At 56.6% G+C, this 16348-nt stretch overlaps 1 protein-coding gene across 4 annotated transcripts in view; it reads left to right on the forward strand.

Annotated features, from left to right (window-relative positions):
* The window catches only part of PRKCB (protein kinase C beta), a 135363-nt gene extending 125400 nt beyond the window's left edge, over positions 1 to 9963 (forward strand). For 2 of the 4 annotated variants that reach the window (XR_007504582.1, XR_007504583.1), the window contains one exon: positions 334 to 420. Coding sequence is in view for 2 of the 4 variants with exons in the window: in XM_049791905.1 (XP_049647862.1) it covers positions 334 to 492 (159 nt within the window). In the remaining 2 variants the exon portion in view is untranslated. Of the gene's footprint in view, positions 1 to 333; positions 1723 to 5944 lie in introns of those variants that run through there. The other 2 variants (XM_049791906.1, XM_049791905.1) reach the window with 2 other exon arrangements.
* Positions 9964 to 16348: the final 6385 nt, after the last annotated feature.

Consider the following 16348-nt stretch of genomic DNA (forward strand, 5'->3'; position numbering starts at 1 on the left):
AGAAGCCGCCGTGTGCGTGGCGTAGCCCGAGAGAAGGTACAGCGCTGCGTGTAGGCAGGGAACGACAGCAAGTAATTGCACTCCCATCTCATTCCTCTCCCGCAATTACTTGCCATGGTGCAGCCGGAGGGTTTTGCCGGTCTCTGGCTGCGCCATGAGATAACATCGCCTTGTGACTAACAAAGCTCATAAGTATTTTGCACCTTTTTCTTTTCTGCCATTGCTGCACCGAGATAAGCGGCGGCGCGCGGCGAGGCTGGGCGGGTGGCTGCAGCCGCGTCCCGCACGCTTCTTTCTCCACCCACCATGCGTTCTTTTCTTCCCCTCTCATAGTGTGGACGCAATGCTGAAAACTTCGACCGGTTTTTCACTCGCCATCCACCCGTCTTAACACCTCCTGACCAGGAAGTCATCAGGAACATTGACCAGTCAGAATTCGAAGGATTTTCCTTTGTTAACTCTGAGTTTTTTAAACGTGAAGCCAAGAGCTAAGTAGCTGCCTAGATCTCATTCCTGCATCTCTGTCATCCAGTCCCAGCTGCTGTTGTGGTGACATTTTCCATTGCAAAACTTGCATTCGTGGTTTTTCTTTAGTACTCTTGCTAGAGTGACCATATTTCAAAGCCCGAAGTGTCTTCACATATTTGGGGCGTGCCTGAAGGGTGGGTGATGCGCAGTAAGAGCTGCAAATGTGCTTTTATGACATTTTATTTCTAGAAAATAGAGACAGTTCTAACAGAGGTAAAACGGAGAGGTGTAAACTGTGACAATTAGGAGAGATCTTTTCAGCATGCGCTTCAATTCCTCCTCTTCCCTTTTTCTAGTCTTTTAATGTAATCATGAAAAATTAATATTTAGCCTTCTTAGCCTTAGCGGCAGGTAAGTGTTTTTAAACCTTTCCCCAGTACGAACGCGCACCCCGCAGCGCGGGTGCTGCCGGCTGAGCTGCTCAGCTCCTCCCAGAACGGAGCAGCTGGTCCCGAGAGCTGAAATGCCGATTCTGCCTTCTTCTGTAGCTCTGTCCTGCTGTCGGTTGAAACCCACCGCAGCACCCCTTGCCACCGTAGACTCGTACGTGTGTGGATTTGGGCAGGTGCAGATCTCTGCGTTGGGTCTTCAGCAGCAGTGATAAATTATTAGGGAAGCCAGGTCTGCTGTTTGCAAAGATTTCTCCTGATTGTGCAGTTTCTAAGTACCATTTTTTAAATCGAAAGAAACATATCCAGTTGTAAGTGGGAAATTTGAAAGAGCTGTTGCAGGTGCTTTCAAATCCATGGTCACCCTAGTAAATACCACACATTGGTTCTCATAGCAAAACTTTTTCTTTTTTTCAAATGCCAAAGCAATTGATCGAGTTTGTTACCTGCGCTTTAAATGTGTCAAAAAATGGTATTAACACAAATGGGATGCTATTTAACGTTGAACAGTATTGTGAATTCTGATATGACGCTTGTAAAGAAACTTGTTTCAACTAATAGTCCTACTTCTAAAAAATGCCGCTAGATATTTAAATGGCCTAAGTTTTGTTTCTGGCATCAAAGAAAACGTTTCAGGAAGGGTGAGTTTCTCTTGAAACGATAACAATCATGCAGCTTCCTTTTATACTGTTCTGCAGATGTTCATGGGCTGTCACTGTATCAACCTGCTTTAAGTTGTAATGTGCCATTGTTTTTTTTCCAATACTGATTATAAAATAAAAAGTGAGAAATAATGTCCAAGAAACCTGCATGTGTTTGGCAATAATGAGTTTCTACAGTTCTGGGCTCGGAGACGCCAGGAGCACCGACAGCCAGGGCTGCACCGCGCCGAGGGCTGGAAGCTGCCCCCGACCGCTCGGGGATGCTGGCGCGGGGGCACGGTGGGTCCCCAGAGCTGCCTGGGAGAGCAGCGCAGGCAGCAGCGCAGGCAGCAGCACAGGCAGCAGCCCGCATCACAACGCAGCCTCCTGCACCGCCGGCGGAGCGGCGGCCCGTTCGTCCTCTGCGGCGTTTGTCCCCAGACCGAGGTGCGACGTACTGGAAGCATCTTCCAAGCGGAGAGCGAACGCCTGCGTGTCCTCTGCGCCAGCTCGTGCTGCGCAGCCGGCGACCCCGCTCGCTCGTGCGCTCAAACACGGACAGGGAAAGGAGTTTCTGTCCGATGTCCCTTGGAGGAAGGATGATTTGAGGTGTCAGGACGGCCCTCCCGCTGCCGGGCTGCTGCCGAGGCGAGCAGAGCTCTGCCGCTTGGGAATCTCTTTAAATGCCTTGAGCAGAGACAACTGCGGCATGCGCTTCGGATTCCTGGAGACTGCAGAGGCAAGGCTCTCGGCGAGGCAGCGCTGTGTGTCGGTGACTCATCGCCCTGCCTGCGTGCTCTCAGAGGAGCAGTTGTTAAAAGCAATTGGCAGTTTCAGCTAAAGAGGGATTACAGGTTCCTGCTAACTTCCCTTCTCCTGAGCGCACGCAGAATTTCCCTTCTGTCTTTGGAAATCCGCTTCTGCTGAATCGCTGCGGTTCTGAACTCTGCGGGATCCTTCTGAAAGGCACCGAACGGCAGCACCGACAGCGCCGGCAGGAGCTGCTCTCCGGCGAGCTCTGCCCGTGCAGCCCTGGAGCGGAGCTCTGCCGCGGGGCTGGGGCTCGGCGGCGGTGGTCGGGGAGGATTCCCGTCCCCTCTGGTCCGGGCACAAATGCTGTTCTGGGCCAGACGTGCTCTGCGGGCACGCTGCCCTGGGCGTGCGGGAGCCCCAGTCCCTCGGCCACACCATCCCTCCCATGCTCCTCATCACCTCCCAGAGTCAATTAGCCCTTTGCTGGAGGCGTTTTCAGCCTTGAATTTCCCTTGCCTTCCCCTCTCTCTGTTTACCAGATCCACGTAGCCGTTCCCTACCTGCTCCCAGGCTATTCATCATCTTTGACAGAGGCCAAATTGCCACCCATTTCAGACAAAATTCAAGGTAAGAAGTCAGCAAACCCCGCTTCGCTGCACTCACAGCTGGGCCCTCCTGGTGCTGCGCTTTCCTGCTGAGCCCCTGGAGGAGCTGGTGGGGGGAAGCTGCCGGAGGACGCTGTGCAGGGGGAGGTGGGCTGCCCTGAGCCCCTTCCCAGGCACGTCACAGCCTTTGCCAGAGCTTTCTGCTGCCGAAAAGCAGCAGGAGGTTTTGCTTACCCGAGGGCTCCCAGGCTGAGCGCTCGCCCTCTCTGGTGTCATCAGCAGAGGCCACTCCGAAGGGCTGGGGACCGCGGTGGCAATTTGCACCAGCAGCAGATGTGGACATTCCATTTCTCTTTGCAGCATCCCACAGCATTCCTGCTCGGGAGAAGCTCCTGGCTCGGTAGGACGGTGTTTTCTTGACACACGTTGGTTCGGGTGGACGTGGCCTTCGGGAACCATTTGGTCAGCTCAGCATCCCTCCGGGAGCGGGGCAGGAGCCTGGGGCCAGCATCGGCTCCTTCCTTCTGCACGTGCTGGGTCTGCAAGAGAGAGCCCCTGTGCAACCGCTTCGAAATGGCCTCTTGGCAGCCAAGGGCAGTGCCTCTGCTCTTCCATGGCTCTGCACCAGCCCCTCTTGTCCTAGGGGGCACACTGCCTTCCATCGAGGTGGGCTTACACTTGCATTTCGACCGCTTCACCCTTTGCCTGGCAGAACTCTGCACCCGAAGTCTTCTCCGTCACCCCGTCTGCCCTTCCCCACTCCTGCTCTGTGCCCCCAAATCCACCTCTTCTCCCTTCTCCGTGCTGGGCAGAGGAGCCCTGCAGGGACTGTGCTGGCTCCCGAGTGTCTCTTGTCCGACAGCGAAGGCAGAGACCCAGCTCCTGCCTGGGGACAGGCTGGGACCCGCGGGCGCCGGCAGGTCGGGCTGCCGGAGCCCTGAGCACCGCTGGCTTGACGGCATGTCCTGGCTCTTCTGGCTTTTCTCTCGCTGATCCTTGAGCTCCAGCCCCATTTCTCTTCCCACCTCGTCTCCTCTCAACCACCCTTGGCTCTCTTTGCTCTCTGGTCTTTCCTCCGCAAGGCTGAAGCTGTCCCGATGGGATGCCTCCTGTGGCACGTGGAGTCTCCGAGGGGCCGCGCAGGTCCTGGTCCACTGCTGGCCTTGGGGCTCATCTCCAGAGGCTCGATCCGGCTGCAGTTGCGATGTGGAGCTCCTGGGCTGGCGGGAGGAGGGCAGGGAGGACCTGGCTCTCGGCCCTGTTCTGGCCGTGCTCCTGCTCGAGGCGTGAAGGTGCCGATGGCTCCGACGGCAGCCGGTGGGACAAGAGGTGCTGCGGTGAGCACGCAGCATATCGCCCGCCGGGTGCTTCATCAGTACGGAGCAGCGGGGAGGATGACCACGGTGGGAGGGAGCGGGGTGGGGGTGCACACCGGTCCCGCATTGTCCTCCCCGCGGCAGGTGGCCGTGAGCAGCAGGGGTGTGAGGGCGGCGGGACCCCCCTGCCGGGGGGTGTCCCCCTCGGGCTCCTCTGCCGTGAGCCAGGGTTGGAAATCTTCCATCGTAGCAGAGCGCGGGCAAGCTCCCGGCACTGCGGGGGCCTTGGTTCAGCGGCAGGGTTGGAAAAAATAAAAAGACCATTTTGCAGGTTTCTGCGAGGTACCAAATTTGTGATGGGGACCTGCCAGTGTCATGTCAGGGGGGGTCACCTCCAGCACGGAGTCAGGGCGTGCGGGCGGCTCTGCCCGCTACTGAAAATGAAAAAGCGGTAGAAAGAGCACTGCCCTGCCTTGAGGCTTGTCCGACCCCGGGGCGATGCTGCGGGTCCCCCACTCGCCACCCCCGGCAGCACCCCAGCCCCACGCAGCCTTTACAGGTAGTTGGAAACGCTGGGAGGTGACTGCGAATGACTGCGCTCCCGTCTCGTTTAAGCTCCTCCATAGAGGCACAGAAGAAGAGATGGGGAAAGTCTTTTGTCCCCACTTGCTTTAATAACGAGACGAAGCAGAGCAGGTCCCAGCCCACGGGCTGCCCGGCTGCCGCGCTGCAGGGAGCGGGGCGTCCCTCCGCGGGCTTTCTTTACTGATGGAGGATCCTGGGTGCTTATGTTGTATCTTCAGCGCTCCGGTTTCCCATTTAGCCAAGGCACTGTAACCTCCCACAGCCAGAACATACCTTAATTGGGCAATCTCTGACGCACGCCCATTTACAAAATGGCCCAAGCGTTCCCAGCTGATGGGATCTGCAGGGCCAATAGCAGGTTACCAGCGCTAATCGTGACTAACTTTGGGTTTTTTATTTTTTGGGTTGGATGTAGCTGCGAAGTTGTTCTTCTTACAAAATTAAAATGATAAAAGGTTGCATATGTGGAATTTTCATTCTTTGAGCTACTGTATATTTTCTATATACAATCCTGGAGCAAATCGCATCCTCAAATCAATAAAACGCTGCGTTGGTCAGTGCCATATTGTAGCATAATTTTAAAACATCAAGCTTAAAGCAAGAGGAGCTCTTACAGCTGATTATTTTGTGCAAATTTTGAAATCGTCTTGAATGTTTACTTCCATTTCGAGGCATGTTGCTTCCTCCAGGTTCCTTCCTCCTGTGTGTTGTGAGTCTCTGTTTGCAGTGACGGTTTTGCATGCCGAGAAACTGCTCTGTTGCTCTCTTTTGCAGCGGCCAGGAGAGGAGGGACGCTTGGCCTGGGAGCACCACAGCCCTCTCCGACGCCCCGTGCGTGTCCGTTTACTGTCTGGTTGTGTGTTTCAAGGCGTTAAACTGGTGTTCTTCTCTTCTTGCCCGCGGTATGGGGTCACTTCTATTGTACAGGGGCTGCCGCTGCCTCTCTGGGTGCGTGTTCCTCATCGGCGGTGGCTTTAGAAACCGGCGTGGAGATCTCGAGTGCCGGGCGCGAAGCCCGGGGACAGCAGAGCTCTCCCGGCTGCGCACCCTTGGGTGCTGCCACTGCTCGCTCGCTCGCTCGCGCTCCCCCCTTTGCCGCGTTTAACTCTGTGCTTTCCGTTTAACAGAAGGACAAACGAGACACTTCCAACTTCGACAAAGAGTTCACCCGGCAGCCGGTGGAGCTCACGCCCACGGACAAACTCTTCATCATGAACTTGGACCAGAACGAGTTTGCTGGATTCTCCTACACTAACCCCGAGTTTGTCATTAACGTGTAGTCGCGGCGCAGCTGCCGCCCGCCCTCTCCTCGCAGTCCGAAACTCCAGATCGCCTTGTACATACCGACACTAGTCTTCCGGGATTAGCAGTGCAGACATACATACCCTCATGCGAAACACGCCGACCGCTTGTTTTAGGAGGCCTTTCTATGTCTGTGTCACTTGCTAGCTTGGTTTCCCTAGCTGGAGATGTTTGGGGTTCGAGTTAACAGTCAGTAATGCTTCTAGAAACTATAGTTGGTGGTGACTAATAGAGTTTTTAAACAGAAATATACCAAATTGCTCCAGTCTTTGTAATTTTTGAAATCGGATGCTGAGATTCCAGTGACCCTAGCTACTCACAAATCGTTTCTGTTGAATGCTAAGCATGGTTGATATCTTAAACCGTTGTGCTGAAGCTTGCGATGACTGTGAGCTTGTCTTAGAGGAGCCTTTTGTTCAAGACATGGATACATTTGATCAGTGTGGAAAAGTCTGCTTATAGACATATATTTTTAAATGCATTGTATATACCGTCAGCCTGGCTCACCGAAGCCGTCTTCCTCCCTCGCCTCCCGCAAGCCTGCGCCTCGCCATACGGCCTTTCCTACACTCAGGCATTAAGACTCCAAAAGAATTCCGTGCCAGTTCTTGTAAATCAGAGCAAATCTTTTTCTAAGTGAAAGGTGGGATTTTTTTTTAACATCTGGAACAGTTTGCAGTTTTGATACACTCTGTCAGCACTCTCAGAAATCTTTCTCCTGTTTTTTCACAGACACTGTTGAAATTTAACAGCTCTGTAAAGGATATTAATATTCTACCAAAACAAAACACGTTTATATTCTCGGTTTACAATTTACCAAGTGAAAATATGCCCGCTACAAAAGGGCTGTACTGAGGGCTATTTATAAAGGTAACTTTTCTACTTTACACCCTCTGCTATTATCTTAAAGGCTCAGAACCCATGAATTTTACAGGCATCTCGATTTACCTGATTTCAGCCGGGTTTTATTCAGTAATCCAGGACCTTCTGCATCATTTTAAAAATTCTGAATTAGGAGAGACAATTCCAGGAGCTGTTTGTAAGGCAGAGCCACGCCGTGTGTGCAGCAGCGGTGCCATGCGGGAGGGCAGGGGCAGGCAGGGGCCGCCCGTCGGTGGCCGGGTGGCAACTCTGGCTCGCTGTTGGGTTCGCAGCAGGGTGAGCCCCGCGCGCGAGCATCCTTCGAGTCACTGGCTGTTATCCCTCTCTTATTACACATTAGGTTGGTGGGTTAGCCAAAAAAAAACCCCATACGTGTATTTTCTGAACCACTACCAATTCTAATGTAAATACACATTACTCCATGCCCATAGGGGAAAATGGGGGTGGGCTTTTATGAATCACAAGGAATCCTATAAAGGAAATTCTGGTTTGTAGATCTTTTATAAACATCAAACTCTACCTTTTGAAATTATTTTCTTCCTTTAATGATTCATTGGGTAAAAAAGGCTGCTAGAAGCTAAAGCTGATGCCCCACCTGCCGGGGAGCGGCCGGCCGGGTGTCCTCCCCCCGTGATTAAATTGCAGGCAGGCAGTGCCCCACGCACGCGGGGGACGTGAGCTGCAAGTCCATGGTCTTGGGTACTGGCCTGGGCTGGAGGAAACAAAACAAAAACCCAGAAAAACTGCAAATTGTGCCAGATTGACGAGAGGGTTTATGAGACGCTCTGCATCAGACGAAGCCCAGGGTAGCCTCACCCGCGGGCTGGTTTCTGGTGAGGGTTCTCGTAACTCCACGTTTCAGAAGACGTCTCGCCATCCTCTGCAGACCAGGGTCGATGTTCAGAGCATGTACGTTACTGTGACTTTCAAACCTGTCGCTGCAGAATTAGTATGACTTCAGTGGTGAATGTTTTTCATTTCCGTATCCTCAGCTCTGAAGCCGTTCCCGGGGTCTGTGCAGGATGGTGCTGTAGGGTCTCCTGTTCCGAGGGGCACCCCGGGGCCGTGGTTACACGCAGGGGCCGCTGGGGGGGTAGGGGGGAGTTACGTCTTTTCTGTTTGGGACTTCTGTGTATGTGTTGGGGTGACACCCCTGCATGGAGCAGGCGATGCTGAACGGCCGAGCGAGCCGGGCAGCCTCGGACGGGGCCCGCGGGGAAGCCGGGCCGGCAGCCGGCCGTGCTCGGCTGTGCCGTCAGGCAGCTTCGGTGTCATCTTCGGGATCTGCAGGGTTAAGATCCATGCTCCAGGGAGAGCTTAGCAAAGGCTAGGTCCTGTCTGCAGAACTCGCACCTTGAGTATTTCTGATGTTGCCCGTTCTGCTACTTGCCAAACTCTCATTTCAAGGTTTATTTCCAGGTGACCTGTTTCTTCTGTGGAGAAATGTAAAATGGGATATGCCTGGCCCCGCACAGGCGTTGAGACTTGTACAAACTCTTCCAAGGAAGGGCAGAGCGACAGCGGTTGACTCACTGTTTGCTGTAATTTGATGATTTAATCTTCACTATTGGATGGGGAAAGCAGTGCTTCAGGAAGATGCTCAGAGCTGAGAGGCTTCAGGAGAGCCCTGTTAGTCAGTCCCCAGGTGCTCTGATGCAAGGATAAAGCCCAGTAAAGCGATACTGGAGCATGCCGCCAGCACGCTCGCACCCGCTGTGCAGCAGGGCAGTGCCGGGGGGCACAAGGGCACGGTGTGAGCGAGCAGCAGGTGAGGCTGGAGAAGGATGCTCTGGGGCACAGAGGAGGCATCTCAGCCTGCAGCTGCAGAGGAGAGAAAAATCCCCGGGGGCTTGCAGGGTGCACCCTGGCCGCTCGACTGCGTGCTGGAGGGGGCTTGGGGGCAAGTCCGGTGCGCTACGCTGAGCAGCCTGGCCGCGGCGGGACGGGCAGTGGGGTCTGGCGGTGGCAGGGTGGGAGCCAGAGCCCTGCACCTCCCCAGGTGGGGCAGGAGGAGGGACCGAGGAGGCAGGGCATCCACTCACCCCACCTGCACAGCAGGGCAACTCCTGACTCTTTCTCCCGAGCTGGATTATACTTGAACGCTGCAGGTAAGTGGGGTTCAGGCTCCTCAGGTGGTTCCCTGGGGGGCAGGACGGATTAGGCAGTGTGTGTGTGTGTCCCCGGGGCGGTGTTGGCCCCTTTGCTGCTGGTGGGCGGCTGCAGCCAGGGCTGCGGTGGCTGCTCCGGGCAGCAGAACCTGGTCGGCTCCTGCACCCCCGCCGGGGCGCTGGGCAGCAGCGCGGGCTTTGCGAAGGAGACCGCGTGCTGTGCGAAGAAGACGTGGGGCAGGAGAGCTGAGGCTCTTAGAGGCGAAGAAGTAACAGCTTGCATTTACCCACTGGCTAAGGATTTCGTTCCCAATGCTGACATTTGGAAATACACCAGGATACCTTGGTGCAGGAGCAGATTCCCATTCCTGTCTGCAGCGATGTTAGGGCTGCAAATGCCAGTGCTCCATGGGCGTGCCCTAGTCTTTCACTTGGACGTTTTGCCAAAGAAAAGGAGAGAGGACTGCAGCTGTTTGTCCGTGTGCCTGGTGTGAAGCACAGCCCGGCTTGAGCTGGGGAGCGGCGGTGAGGCTGCCGGGTGCCCACAGCGGCGGAGCGCCGCTGGAGAGCTTGCATGGCACACGGGGACAGAGAGTGGAAGAGCGGAGGGAGTAGAGGAGAGCCTGAGCAGGGACCTGCCCGAGGTCAGGGGCAGAGCCAGGGCTGGCTGCTTGGGCTCAGCCTGAGGAATCGCCTGGTCCGGGCGGTCCGCAGGGCACTGCTGAGGGCTGTGGGTGGGCGCGGGGGGGTTGGAAACCCCGATCCTCTCCGACTCTGCTGTCCTGCAGCTGCGCATGGCTGTTTGGGATACAGCTGGTCCCAACCCAGCTGTCACGCAGCAGTTCAGGGCGAGTCTGCACAGCCCAAACGTAGCTGCTCTCCAGCCGGTGCGTGCTGGGGGACTGCCCCAGTGCGATGCCGTTTGCACGTGGTGATGGGGACCTGCTGCTGCTGCTCTTATCTCCCCTGGCTGGACATCTGCGCAGCCTTCTCTTGATGAAAGAGCCATCACCAAAGGAGTTATTGATCCGTTTAATAAATAAATGCAAGTTTGCATAGAGGCCAACCCGTATAGGTGGTCTCAAAGATGGGAAGATGAGCGAGCACGCTGAGCAGTAGGTGTGCTCTGATGATTGTGAATCCCAGGAGCTCTAATACAAGTGAAGAACTAGGGTGGTTTCCAGCGCAGAGTGCAAGGATCTAGCTGTTCAAAAGGTAGGGTTTAACATCTGGAGCGTGGAACTAACTCATACTAACAAGTGATGCGGCTTCTCTGCTTTTGCAGAAGCAGATGAGCCTGCACAGCAAAAGAAGCAACAAGCATCTTGCTCCATGCATGGTAGTGTTATCCAAGCTGTTTATTTCTGATCACGTTCAAAGTGGCAATTAAGGAAAAAAAAAAAAAAAAAAAAAGAAAATGTTTATTGTTGAACAGTTTGTGTTTGTGAATTTGATTTCACCTGCAAGTATTTGATGACTTTTCTACATCCTAGACTACCTGCTGTGTGTTGTCAGAAATTCTCATAAAGACCTCCTTTTAGATGGGCATATACTCTTTATTCTATTTGCTGCATGTATGAAAAAATAAAATATATAATTTTAAAGAAACCCTGAGAGCTTGACTTCCTTTGCCCGCGAGACTTGGGTGGTGTGCAGGGGGCGAGCCGGTGGGCTGGGTGTGCCATGGGATCCCCCGCAATCGGCAACTGGTTCCAGCTGTTGGCCGCCTGCGCGGTCAGCCAGAGGGGCCCCACCGAGCCCTGTTACAGCAGCAGATGTTGAGATGTTGCAGCTTTTCTGTAAAAAGTTGCATATCTGTACAGCTAGAGAATATTAGCAACCGGAGCCTCCCTGAATGCAGGTCCTGGACTGGAGACCTGCAGCTGTGGCTGCGCTTAAAGATACCTATAGACCGACGGGGAGGGGGAGGGAAGGTGTAGGTTGTTTGTATCTTCAGTTAATTGCTAATTAAGATGAGCTAATTAACACTATTGCAGATGCTCTTCCCACCACCCCGCGAACATTGGCTCCCAGTCCCTGCGAGTCAGGTGGGGCTGGGGGGGGCGAGGGGCTGGCTCCAGGCAGGTCGGGTGCCCGGCAGACCCTCGCGGGCGCTTTGCACAGCCTTGCCCTGCCGCTGCGGCGAGGGCAGGGGAGCAGCAGGCTCAGAGGGTCGGGACTCTGCGACTCCCCCAGCGTCTGCACTGTTCCTAATGCGGCTGCGAAGGGTTTCCTGGCCGAGCGCGCCATTACGCACCTTTCTGCTTGCTTGCACGGAACGCTGCACAGCGCACGCCTGCTTTTCTCCATTGAGGAAATTTGCTCTTTTAGGAAGCGCCCTTGTGAAAGCCAGTAAGCGTGTCAGGAAGGGCATTTCCTTCTCCCTTCGGGGACTTCAGCTTAGCAAGAAGATGTCCTCGTCTCTCCCACCTGGCGCGACCGGTGGTCACCGGGGACCACCCCGACTGGCATAGAGGTGGGAAAACCGCAGGGCTTGACCGGCCCCAGCACTGCCCGCATACCCCCAGCGTCTGCCCTCGAGGCTGGACAGTCCTGGTCTGTCCCCCCGCTGCCTCTCTGCTGCTCCCCCAGAGCCCCCAGCCGCGGGCAGGGTGAGCTGCAGGACGGGGTGGTCTGCGGGGCCGTGCCAGGAAGGTCTCCCACGTTTTGGGGTGGCCGGAGACGAGTCCCTCCCCAGCTTCGCTGCCTTGCCCATTGCCAGCGTGTCGGAAATGCTCCTGAGCTTCCGTTATCCTGGCTTGTGTAAGTGAAACATTTGGTTTTGTGACACTTTCCGTAATTATGGGAGCTAATGACAAAACCATTGTGACAAATGACTCAGCTTTTGATAGTGAAGTTAATTAATTCTGAAGTTAGAGTCTCCATCAGAGTATCTGGAAAAACCCAATTAAGAAGTCTGCTTACCCAGTGAAACATGGGCAGCAGAAACCCAAGTCCCTACAACACGCCAGGTAAAATCCTCCTCGCCACTGCGAGGGGATGATCCGCTTGGAGCGAGGAGAATAAAGGCCAGACATCAGCACAGCGTTTGCCTCCAGAGCCATCCCTCCATCCATCAAAGGCATCTGGAGGAACACAGCCTCATTAATGTTTGAATGAGTGACCAGAAGCAGCTTTGCGTTAGTCTCTGACCTTCAAGAGCCGTCTCCCTGAAGCCATCTTTCATCTCTTTCATTTGCATTACAATCCTGTTTGCCTCATTATTCGTTATCCACTTCTTCTTCAAAGAATTTAAATCAAATCAATTAAATTGCGGTGGGTCGGAGCTGCAGCAAACCTTTTATGGTGGCTCAGCGTGGTCCGGCTGGACTCAGACTACAGAATATCTTTTAATTCCCTGCTATTTGTTCTTTTATTACTTCTGTGGTACCACTGCCTCATAGAATCCCTTTGATAATCTTCCTCCTTTCTCACCCATCCCGCACAGACTTGCTCCATGTAGAGGCTGGTCTTGGAATGACCTTGGGGAAGGGATTCCCTCGGCTTCCTTCCCGCAGCCCGGGATCGGAATTGGGATCAGGATGTCCCCGGCAGGGCTGCGGAGATGGGGAGCTGCTGAACCGCACGCAGCAGCCCGTACCCTCAGAGCCGGCACGGAGCAGCTGGGGGAACCCTGTGGCACTGGCGTGACGTCTGCTGTCCCGTGTCACCCCTTCCCTCTCCTGGATTTGTTTTGTCTACCCAGGGTATCGGTACAGAGGGAAAAAAAAAAGCAGATGCAATGGTTGGGCACGCCAGCGTGCGTGCAGCTGGTACGTGCGAAAGCAGAAGTGTGGGCGAAGTGAGGTGGACTTAGCACGGAGCTGCCGTAAGCGCGTTCCCCTGCGTCTCCCGAGAGGCTGCGTGCTGCTTGCTAGCCCATGCGTGGCCACTCCTGCACTCCATTGGCCTCTTCCCAGAGTAAAGAGGCTTAATAAGAATGGATTTCTGCTTCTCTCCCGTTATTTTTATTGCTATTAAACTGTCGGAAGTCTAGCGAGGAGCCGCAGAGCTGGTAGGCAACTGCACAGGCTCGCACCGGGTAACCCAGCTCGTGTCACACACACTTGGGCTGGCGGCACGTATGGCATTGCTCAGTCGTGTCACAGCTAGAACATCCCTGAACGTCACATAAGGACACACCAGCCTCACCACTGGAGTCCTGTTAGAGCCAGTAGACTGCAACCAGCATTTCCAAAGCATGTGCAGATATAAATAATCCCCTCGTAGGAGTGGGGAAGGATGAACGCACGTGCCAAAGGCTCTGGAGTCCTTATCCCCTTGCAGCCCCCGGGAGCAGGGAAATGAAGTGAAGACTAAGCAAGGCTGGAGCTCAGCATCTCACTGCATTGCTAATGACCTAAACTCGCCTTGTATCAGAGCCTCTCCTCCTTCAAGGAAAAACCTAATCCAGCTAGGGATTATTTCTGACTACTTACTCTCTGTCACTTTGCCAATTTAAATGCAGCAGAGCTTTCATCGCTGGATTTGGAAGGACAAAGCCTAACAGATCTCGGTTTAGGACATTTTTGCCTGCAAGGACGGCTTTTTTTTGCACAAGTTGTACAATCTTTGCAGCGTGAGCTGGTTTCTGTTATTCATTTCCACTTTGCCGAACTCAGAAGGGTCCAGGTCCGTGAGCAGGTAAATGACGATGGATGAGGCAGTGAGCAGCAAGGGGTGGCCGGGGCTGGAGCTGGAAGGGCCCAGGCTGCACAGGGCAGGGCGTCAGGCTGCGACCGCCGGAGCACACTGCCCTCCCGAGTCGGAGCTGCGAAGCGGGATGGCAAGGCCCCCAAAGTCTTGTTGGCCGCAAACCTTAGTGACCCCCCTGGGCGTCCCCTGGGGTGGCTGCTGTGGCCAGAGCTCCGGGCTCACTCCTGGGACTGGCTACTCCATGGACACCGAGCGGCAAGAGGGGCGCGGGGCTTGGCGAGGGGTGCCCCTGCCACCGACCCCTACAAAGGCCAACATGATCCCACATGGACTTTGATTCTGTTTGAGCTTGCTTTGTTAAAAGCCTAGGAAACGGTACATGTGCACTCTGCGCACACCTACACACACACTGTTAAAATAACACAATTAAGGCTGCAAAATCCCCCACTCGGAATGCAATTTTCAGCCCCTTCGCTGTAGGTGTGAGATATCTTTGCTGCCTCCTCCCCGGGACGCCTGCCTCTGCGCAGGATGGGGGCCGGGCAGGGTGCTGGTGTCAGGCTCTGCCCCACACGCTGCAGGAGCTGGGTGACAGGCGGTGGGAGTGGTGGGGGTGGCAGGACGAGGGAGGGTAATGCCACGGCTGAGGCAGCTGTCCCAGAGAAGCACGGTCTCCCTGCACCTTGCCCCGAGGTACCTTTGTGGCACCCACCGGATCGCTCGGGAACAGCGTCGCGGCGCAGCCCTGCGCGGGGCTCATCTCGGTGTCCAGCCAGTGACGCCAAGGGGTGACCTGTGGCCGCCGTGTGCCGCTGCCAACGCCGGCCACAGAAACCGGGCAACCATAACCCCTCCTCAAAAAAATAGATGGAAAAAAGCCTGCAATTCAGCTTGGGTGGATGCTTCTGACCACAGTGCTGGAGTCTCCATCCGTACCCACATCAGAGAGCACTGTTGGTCCCCAGCCCACTGAGCACTGCAGCTCTCCGGGTGGAAATGCTGGAAAAGCAGCAACTTGGTGCTGTGCGCCCAGGAGAGCCCGGCCAGACCTGCCTCCGCCTCCAGCCTGAGCTCTGAACAGAGGCGGTAAACGAGGCAGAGGGCCCGTAACGAAGCAGGGGAATAAACCAGGGGGATCCACAGCTGGGCAGCCAGCGCAGCGGGCCCGCTGCGTGCGGCAGGGTGCTGGGGAAGAAATACTGCGGCGTTGCAATCGGCGTGCCCTGCCTGATGAGTATGCACGAAGAAGGTGATTTAAGGCTGAGGAGGGTACTTAATTTTCACACTTGTTAATTTCCCAGTGCCTGAGTTTTTGGTAACCTTCGTAATTTTCTGTTTGCATTTTGGGCGTAAATAACTAGTATTTACATGTGAGCGCATACAAATGAGAACTGTGGAAGTACACACTATCAGGTAAATCACACGCTTTCCCGGCTCATCTGTAGCCCTTAAACGACTATTAATTTAAGAGGTGGGTATATTATAGGGCTTATTTGAAAGGTCGCATGAGTCATAAGCTCATCCAGCTGGCTGCAAAAATGTTTGAGAGAGATGAGGAGACAGCAGAGAGGCGCAGAGAGAGAGTGAGGGTTTTAACTGGCGGCAAACAATTAAGGAGCGTGATGTGGAAAACACCCCAAGGTACAGCGCCGGAGTGCTGGCGCCCGCGTTGCTGTTGCTCTGTCCCGGCCCTTGGGCAGCTGATAAAACCCGGTCCCTCGGGGCGGGCGCTGCTCGGGGGGCAGCTGCGGGGGCCGCCCCCAGGGCCGCAGTAGCTGTGCCCCCCCCCCCCCCCCACCCCCACCCCGACGCCCCGCCCGGGGTCTGCGGGTGCCCGCGGTTGTGTCGGTGCGCGGCCCCGAGCCCCTGGCAGCCAGCCGGTGCTCGGCGCCCGGTACCGGGGCAGCAGCTCCGGTACCGGGGCGGGGGGAGCAGGGGGCGGGTGTCTGCCCGGCACCCCCGGGGCGGTGCCGGCACCCCGAGGTGGGCTCCCCGGCCCGGTTCCCCGGGGCAGTCCCCGGTCCCAGCGGGGCGGGGGTCCCGCGCCCGGCCCCGGTCCCAGCCGCCCCGGGGCGGGGGTCCCCCGCCCGGCCCCGGCCCCGGTCCCCGCGTCCCGGGCTGGGGGTCGCCCCCCCGGCCCCGGTCCCCGCGTCCCGGGCTGGGGGTCGCCCGCCCGGCCCCGGTCCCAGCGCCCCGAGGTGGGCTCCCCCGCGCCGTCCCGGCACCCCGGGGGCAGCCTCCCCGTCCCCGTCCCCGCCCCCCCCGCCCGGGCCGGTGCCCATCCCCGGGCGGTGCCCCCGCCGCCGGCCGGCCGGGCGGGCTGGCGGGGGGGCGTTTTCCAGGCGGCGCGGCCCCCCGCGGCCCGCCCTCCGCTGCCCCCCGCCCCCGCCGCCCCCCGCGGATGCCTTGGCCGGGCGGCGCGGGGGAGGCGCCGGGAGAGGCGCCGCGCTCCCGCCGCGGGCTGCACGGCGGAGCCGGCTCCGCGCCCCTCGCCGCCGCTCGGGCCATGCCGGCCGGGCGCCCGGGGGCTCGGCGGCCCCGCGCAGCGCCGCCGCGGGGGCCCGGCTCGCCGCGGGCCGCGGG

The sequence above is a fragment of the Accipiter gentilis genome, chromosome 33, assembly GCF_929443795.1.
Source record: "Accipiter gentilis chromosome 33, bAccGen1.1, whole genome shotgun sequence".
In the NCBI taxonomy this organism is placed as follows: domain Eukaryota; kingdom Metazoa; phylum Chordata; class Aves; order Accipitriformes; family Accipitridae; genus Astur; species Astur gentilis.